Source organism: Arachis stenosperma, chromosome 3, assembly GCF_014773155.1.
Source record: "Arachis stenosperma cultivar V10309 chromosome 3, arast.V10309.gnm1.PFL2, whole genome shotgun sequence".
Taxonomy (NCBI): domain Eukaryota; kingdom Viridiplantae; phylum Streptophyta; class Magnoliopsida; order Fabales; family Fabaceae; genus Arachis; species Arachis stenosperma.
In genome coordinates this window covers 170,311,549-170,319,450 of record NC_080379.1, presented here as the reverse complement: position 1 = coordinate 170,319,450, position 7,902 = coordinate 170,311,549, and the positions used below count along the sequence as shown (strand labels likewise).

Below are 7,902 nucleotides of genomic sequence, written 5' to 3'. Positions count from 1 at the left end.
GTGACTAGTCTTAGATTTAAAATTTGTTTTGGATTTAGTGATTTTGAAAGAGGTAATTAATTAGGTAAAGTAAAATCAAGAGTATTTTAAAAAAGTTTGATAAAACTATAGTTTCCTTGAGTATATTAACTATTCGCATTTTATTCATGACTTTTATGGCATTTTCATTCTCTACTGAAAACGTGTGGTTTATTCTCACTCCAAAATCTTCCACCCTTTTAGTGACACATGTTCGAAGACTCAGTATGAGACCACAGACGAATAGTTAGAATTGTTTAAAAGTTAAGTTGTTTTCATAGAGTTTCCTCACCTTTATTGATTAGGATTTTATTTTAGCCAAAGGGATAAGTAATGTATTCGAGTTTTATATTAAATTTATTTGTATGACATTTATTATTAGTAATAACTATGTGATTACTATTACTTGGAGATCTTTGATATATGATTTTAATTAATAAAAATAAAATTTTTAGGCATTTTCTTAAAAATTGAAACACGATATCGAACTAAAGACTCAATATTTAATAGTTAATAAGAAAAATAGAGAGTTAATCTAAATTGAGTTGAGAATTTCAAAAATCATTTTGGACATTATCTCTTTTAAATTAATATTCAGCCAACAATAATTTACACTCATATTTATAGATATTTACATAAAAAATATTTTTATATTTATATTTATTATAATTTACATTCTTAAATCAATATAATTTATATTTATATTTTTATTTTATAAAATTTATATACATAAAATAATAAAATTTATTTATTAAAAATAATTTAGTATTTATAGTAAACAAATGATATCTAAAATTACGCAATTACCCATCCCAGGTGTTATTTTTTATTTGTCATAAATCATAATTGCTACTATTTGCTACACACTCCCTCACTCAGTCACTCACTCAGTCACACGGAGGCTCGGGGTCGGAGCTCCCAAATCAAACACACAATCAAAATCAGAACAAAGAGTGTCTTGTGATGGCAACCCTGGCCCGTTCAAACTCCCTCCTCCTCCACACTGCCGGCGCCGGAGCTGGAATTGCTGCCCACTGCCGCACCCACCTCCTACGCCAATGGGTTCCAATCCACGCAACCAAACTCAACCCCCTCTCTCTACGCTGCAACACATCCTCCTCTCCCACTGCTGGTACTTATCAATATCATCTTCCTAACACTTTCTTTCATTCTTAAATTGATTAGTATGAACATGGCGCGCACATACAGTAGGAGGTGTAAGAGCTCAGGTTGCAACTGAGGCGGAAGCAGGAACTCCAGCTAGCCAGAATGCGGAAGCGCCCGTTGTAGTGGTCACCGGAGCTTCCAGAGGCATCGGTCGAGCAATTGCTCTCTCCTTGGGTAAATCTGGTTGCAAGGTTACTCATTCGCATTTGTTTTTTTCCCTCAATCTCATCTTGTACACAATTTCATTTTATTTTTTATATCTATATAACAAGCAAACTTGCCTCCATAGATGTAATATTGGCATAGCTTTCTCTCAGTTCTGCAATTCAGCTATTTTGGTTTTTTTTTTTTTTTTTATATTATTACAGGTGCTGGTCAACTATGCAAGGTCATCCAAGGAAGCCGAGGAGGTTTCCAAGCAGGTACATGGCTTCCATCTAAATTTATGTTTAATTTTGTAATTCGGTTTGAAACCATGCACTGTCTATGTTTTTATGTTGTTGATGTTTATGTTATGAATCTTTTTTGTGTTAAACACATATAGTGTTCATGGTCTGAGTTGATCCTTGGGACAAGAGATGACAATCCTGTGCTGCGGTTACTTTGATATATTTATTCACAAGCAATAATATTGAAACTGAGGTATCCTGCAACCTCAGCCTGTTTATACTGACTGACTGACCTGTAGTAATTTCTTTGATCATTACTTGCAGATCCAGGAATTCGGTGGACAAGCTCTTACATTTGGTGGAGATGTTTCCAATGAGGCTGATGTGGAGTCTATGATTAAAACTGTGAGCAAATATTTATAAAGCATTGGATTTACATTCTACCTTGGCTGTTTCATAACTTGAATGTATGCAGGCTGTTGATACTTGGGGAACAGTTGACGTGTTGGTAAATAATGCAGGTAACCTAGATAAATCTCTTGTTCTAGGACTCTTTTCCATAATTACAAATTTCAAATTTCATATCTAGTAGAAATGAAACTGCATACTCAAAATACTATCTCATTGTTTTAGGAATTACTCGAGATGGCTTGTTGATGCGGATGAAGAAATCACAATGGCAGGAGGTTATTGATCTAAATCTCACTGGTGTTTTTCTTTGCACCCAGGTATTAAGTTCAGAATTTGAGTACATGTTATATTAAGTATACTTCTCTTTTAGAGGAGCTGACATGGTTTATTTTTTTGCAGGCAGCAGCTAAAATTATGATGAAGAAGAAGAAGGTGACATCACACTTCAATCTCCTCCCTACATCTTTTCATATCATATGTTTGTTGATGGTGGGAAGAAATGTTGTTGGATACAGCCCTATGGGCTTCAACTTGACCTTTGTCCTCATCAAATCATCAGTCCTGACTAAAATTCCTGTGTAAAATAGCTAGAAGTGTTTTTCTTTTCTTTTTCTTCTGTTTTTAATTTTTATTGGTAGGGGGCTGTATTTTGGAAAAAGTTATCACTTATCAGTCAACCACTGCAGTCTTTATTATTTGAAAAATTACAGCTAGCGTTTGCTAAAGCACTCTACTTTTATATCTCTGCTCACTGGTGATTTTGCAGGGAAGGATAATCAATATTGCATCAGTTGTTGGTTTGGTTGGGAATGTTGGACAAGCCAATTATAGTGCTGCAAAAGCAGGAGTAATTGGCCTGACAAAAACAGTTGCAAAGGAATATGCTAGCAGAAGCCTCACTGTAATTTTACAATAATTTTCTGCCTGATGTCTAATATGTAGTTTTATATAGGTTGATGGAATTTTACTGAAAACACCGGCATTTCCTCACAGGTTAATGCAGTTGCCCCGGGGTTTATTGCATCTGACATGACTGCCAAGCTAAGCGAAGACATTGAGAAAAAGATTCTGGAGACAATTCCATTAGGTGAGCATGACCAAAATATTTTTAGCCCCGAAGCACATGTAGCAAAAGTTTAAAACAGTTGATAATGCTTTGTAACATTCTGTTTCCACCTTATATTCAGGGAGATATGGCCAACCAGAAGAAGTTGCTGGACTTGTGGAATTCTTGGCCCTCAACCCTTCTGCTAGTTACATCACTGGCCAGGTCCTTTATTTCCTTAGCGGTTTTTCTAGATATAGAACTAGTCTGATAACCTATCCCATTATATATAGTAGATTATGTGACTTATGTTATTTACATGTAATGTTTTTCCATTCATCTTGTATGTGCTGTTATAAACCGGAACTGCTCTATTGCAGGTGTTCACTATTGATGGAGGCATGGTGATGTAAGTCAGTAATATGCTTCCTTTAGCAACTTGAGTTCTACGCGTAAAGTTCATACCAATAGGCAATAGCCACAGAAATTCAACTTCTTTCATATGGTGATAGTTCATTGTATGCTGATTTTTGCTCCAGTGTTATACTTGGTGACTTAATCCTATCATTTTTGTTTAGCTATTAAAAGGCTTCTAATTCGGATGAATTTGGCATCTTACTACATGTTGGTGAGTCTTCATCCTAATGCATATGAATACTCATCTTCTCTTCTTCTACAATAATAATAATAATAATAATAATAATAATAATAATAATAATAATAATAATAATAATATGCCGTACCATTATTGCATTCTTGGTGGGAATAATATGGTTGTCTGCATATAAAATAGAAAAATCACTTGTGACAGACAACTCTTCATCTTGATGGGTTGCAAATTTCAAAGAAACTACATGTTATGTACAGAATTCTTGTATGTGTTGTGTAGACGAATGGCAAAATACGTAAAGAATCCTAAACAAAATTGATTTTTAAAGGCCTAAAAAACATGAAAGATTTTGCACCCTATTGTAAAAGATCCGAGCATGCTCTAATAGTTCCTACTCGATTTGAACTAGAATCTACAGCTAGCTGCCTAGCTATCAACTAATAGATTATTCGAACAAAGCAATCATTGAGGGTGCTACCCTTGAAACAATAGCTCAGGAGAAGAACTTGTAGTTATGGATTGAAATGATGATGTTTCTCAGTGCTCCAATTGGGGATACTGTCATCAAAAGTACCCCAATCACAATGCATGTCTGAAATATAATAAAATCAGGTCAAAGTCTGAGCGTAATTACTAAAACTAAGAGGAGACTGTTCAAGGATTATTGACAGGGGTCAGTTAACATACCCAATTTACTATCCAAGACAAGCTAAATCTCTTAGGTTTGTAAACTCTAAGCCATATTATGCAAGGCAGCTGCAAGTAGGAAGAATGCAACACTAAGAAAAGGAATTATATAATATGTGAAAAGGAAAAACAAATGCTTTGCTTATATACTTACGAAGTATGATGTTGGGGCAAAGGCAAATCCTCCAAGAAATCCAAGAAGTGAACCAAAGAATGGGACGCATATAGCAATTGCCATTGTGAATGCTGTAACAGTGGGATAAAATGTACTTAATCTAGATAGCAGTTCAAAATTCAAGCTAAGAAAAAGAGGGTCCATAAGCAATCACCTCACATACCTACAAATAGAGTGCGGGCAACTAATCGAAGTGTGAAGCATGGGGGGAACTTAAACTGCTTCACTAATAAGGTTTCCATCATATCAAACACTGGCATAGAAAATACCTGTTGTTTCCATAGAACACATGAGAATGCTGATTGAATAAAAAGCACAACAAGTCAACGAACTGAAAAATGAAACTCACCTGGTAGCCACCAACAACATGGACAATAACAAACATGTTAGCAGCAGCAATGAGCCAAATAGGGTGCTCAAGAGTGATGAGGATGTTATCTTCAACCAAGTTTCCAAATACATAGTATCCAATGAAGGCAACAGGGAAGTAGCAGATTGCCACTCCTATGTATGCAAGGATAGCTCCGTTCCACATTGGTTTCTTGGAAGGCACTTCTTCGGTTGAAGGCATCGTTGCTTGGATTTCCAGAACTACATTGTGGCCTGCATAGGCGAATGCTACATCTCCCAAGGCAGTCATGAAGTTGAACACACCATCTGCTGTGCTCTTTGCGTTGTAGCCATAATCCACATTTGGTTGAACTCCCTTCATAAGTGAAGCCACCCAAGCAATCGTTGAGTAGCTGTAATGTATTAATGTTGAAATCATTTTCATGTAAAAATGTCTTATGTTAAGCAGAGTAACAATGATGATATATAAAGGAATTTGAATTACGCAATAGACATGATGGCTGCAGCTAGAGAGACAGCAGAAATAGAGTTGAAGCTGGGGCATTGACAGAGTACAAAGTTGACAGATGCAAAGATCATAATCCAATAGGAGGTTCTGATGTCTTTGCATGTGGGACAAACGGTGCCATAAAACTTCTTAAGAGATTTGCCTCCGGTGACCATATAAACAATGCATGTGCCAACCTCAACAAGTAGCTGTTGGGGAACCACGATGTATAGGCCAAGCTTTTCACCAAAGGCATACTGCCCTAACTCGTGGTACCGGTCAAATCTCTTGCCGGGAACCATTTCGTGCATCTCAACCATTTGCCATAGTGTGAACAAGGTGATGATCCATGACAATAGCATTGCAACCACGCCAGGACCCCTAAATTCAAACACCAAGATTAAGAAGATAAACTATACCCATGAAAAAAGATATAAAAATGCTATTTGTACACTAAAATCAACTACAAATATATATGCATAAATATATGTGTTGTTCAATTTATTTTCAATATATATTTATATTGCAACATTTATTTTATACTAGTAATTAGTTTTGATCGCTAAATTTAGTGTACACTTAGCATAGTTTAGATAAGTATTTAATTTGTATAATTTTAAAAGATTTATTTATTCACGATATTTATTATGTAATTTTTTTAAATTTTTATCCATAATAACATCATTTTAAAAAATAGAATAATGTAATATTAGTTTGATTCAGCTGAATTTTCTTAGTTTTTATAAGAATAATTCTATCCAATTATATTATTTTCAATCTTTATTATTGAGATAATTCTTTATAGGGTTAACCACCAAAAACGCCCTCGAATGATTCAAACGCTGACAGAAATGCACCTGAATTTTACTATCGACAAAAATACCTTTAAATAATTTAAAAACATAACAACAATACCCAACAGTAAATATATATTTTCAAAAAATGTCTTAGAGATTGAATTTTGATGTAATTTTTTACAAGAATAATTAAAAATATGAGATATTATTATTCTTAAAATTTGATAATTTTTTTCTAAGTATATATTTTTTTTGTGATTTTTAAAAGTATTATTAGTTGTTAACAAAAAAATTACAAAAAAAATATATACTCAATGAAAAATTACTAAATTTTAAGGATACTAATATCTCATTTTTGTAATCATATTTGCAAAAAATTGTATCAAAATTCAATCTCTAATATATTTTTTTAGAAATACATATTTAATGTTAGATAATCTTGCAAAAAAACTAACATTAAATATATATATTTCTCAAAAAATACATTAGAGATTGAATTTTGATGAAATTTTTTGCAAGCATAATTAGAAAAATAAGATATTATTATTCTTAAAATTTGGTGATTTTTTATTTAGTACATATTATTTTGTGATTTTTTAAAAGTATTATTGGTTATTAACAAAAATAATTATAAAAAATTATATACTTAACAAAAAATTACCAATTTTTATGTATAATAATATATTATTTTTATAATCATGCTTGCAAAAAATTACATTAAAATTCAATCTCTAAAGTATTTTTTGAAAATATATATTTACTGTTGAAGACATTTTTGTCGATAGTAAAATTTGGGTGTATTTTTGTCAGCGTTTTGAATAATTCAAGGGCATTTTTGGTGATTAACCCTTCTTTATAAAAATAATTTTATATATTAGAATTTATTATTTTTGGCCATCAATTAGTCATCAATATTTAAAAATGTGAATAAAAATATATTATTGAATTATTAAACTAAATTAATAACTAAAAATAATGACAAAAAAATAATAAAATTTGATGATTTTTTAGCATTTCTCTTTTTCTTTGTTTATGTTAGAGTCATAAGGAGGAGGTATTATATCAAATTCAAGATTGCAAGAGAGGAAGAGTACTTTGGTTTTTAAAGTACTTTGATAAATTTAACATTATAAAGTAGAAAGCGATTATTTTATTTTGGTGATTACTATCTGAAGATAGTAACTAGATGAAAACGTATTATATTAAATAATTTAATTAAATATGTTAAATAATTTAATTATTATTTTCATATAAATACATTTTTATTCGATTTTGTTTTAGCTACACCTACACAGACATGGGAGTTAACGTTCAAACTAAACAAGTGAACAACTAATGACATTTATTTTGGGAACAAATATACATTTTTTTTCATGTATAAAAGGTAACATTGTCAAGATTTCATTTGTAATTTTATAAATAGGTAGAGACTTGTGTGTAGTTATATTCATACGAAGTTAATAATCTTTATATAATTTAACATGTTTGATTAAATTGCTATCTAACAGTTTTCATTCACGAAAACAAACTGTATGCGAGTTTATACTTAAATATGATACACACTTAATGACTAAAAATTAGTGGGTATCATACTTAATGAGTAATAGTTAGGGCATAATTATTACCAGCCCATCTTTGACATGGCATAAGGAAGGCTGAGGACACCAGCACCAACCATGGCGGTGAGATTGTGAAAAGCAGAGAACCACCATTTGGCATTTCTGGAAGCAGTGACAGGAAGCCAATTATCAATGGCAGACTTTCT

At 32.3% G+C, this 7,902-nt stretch overlaps 2 protein-coding genes across 3 annotated transcripts; one reads left to right on the top strand and one right to left on the bottom strand.

Moving 5' to 3' along the window:
- The first annotated feature begins 888 nt into the window (after positions 1-888).
- Positions 889-3,665, top strand: LOC130969159 (3-oxoacyl-[acyl-carrier-protein] reductase 4-like). Of its 2 annotated transcripts, none has more exons than XM_057894774.1 (11): positions 889-1,150; positions 1,231-1,376; positions 1,554-1,607; positions 1,899-1,979; positions 2,050-2,095; positions 2,208-2,302; positions 2,385-2,417; positions 2,752-2,886; positions 2,979-3,072; positions 3,173-3,255; positions 3,411-3,665. In XM_057894774.1, exons 1-11 carry the CDS (start codon positions 982-984, stop codon positions 3,441-3,443), a joined length of 969 nt encoding a protein of 322 aa, XP_057750757.1. In that variant the 5' UTR covers positions 889-981; the 3' UTR covers positions 3,444-3,665. The 2 variants fall into 2 exon arrangements, with proteins under 2 accessions (XP_057750757.1, XP_057750756.1); XM_057894773.1 differs by having other exon boundaries at positions 1,228-1,376; positions 3,411-3,664.
- Positions 3,666-4,133: 468 nt separating this feature from the next.
- LOC130970668 (lysine histidine transporter 2-like) lies at positions 4,134-7,902 on the bottom strand. Its single transcript, XM_057896825.1, has 7 exons — positions 7,763-7,902; positions 5,338-5,721; positions 4,852-5,245; positions 4,666-4,771; positions 4,482-4,573; positions 4,328-4,396; positions 4,134-4,232 (listed from the first exon to the last, which is right to left on the bottom strand). Exons 1-7 carry the CDS (start codon positions 7,813-7,815, stop codon positions 4,134-4,136), a joined length of 1,197 nt encoding a protein of 398 aa, XP_057752808.1. The 5' UTR covers positions 7,816-7,902.

Coding starts and splice junctions, on each gene's coding strand:
- LOC130969159 (XM_057894773.1), top strand. CDS start 982: ATGGCAACCCTGGCCCGTTCAAACTCCCTCCTCCTCCACACTGCCGGC. Junction 1,980..2,049: donor TGGAGTCTATGATTAAAACT/GTGAGCAAATAT, acceptor GAATGTATGCAG/GCTGTTGATACTTGGGGAAC. Junction 2,887..2,978: donor ATGCTAGCAGAAGCCTCACT/GTAATTTTACAA, acceptor ATTTCCTCACAG/GTTAATGCAGTTGCCCCGGG.
- LOC130970668 (XM_057896825.1), bottom strand. CDS start 7,815: ATGGTTGGTGCTGGTGTCCTCAGCCTTCCTTATGCCATGTCAAAGATG. Junction 5,722..7,762: donor GCCATGTCAAAGATGGGCTG/GTAATAATTATG, acceptor GTTTGAATTTAG/GGGTCCTGGCGTGGTTGCAA. Junction 4,233..4,327: donor TGTCTTGGATAGTAAATTGG/GTATGTTAACTG, acceptor ATTATATTTCAG/ACATGCATTGTGATTGGGGT.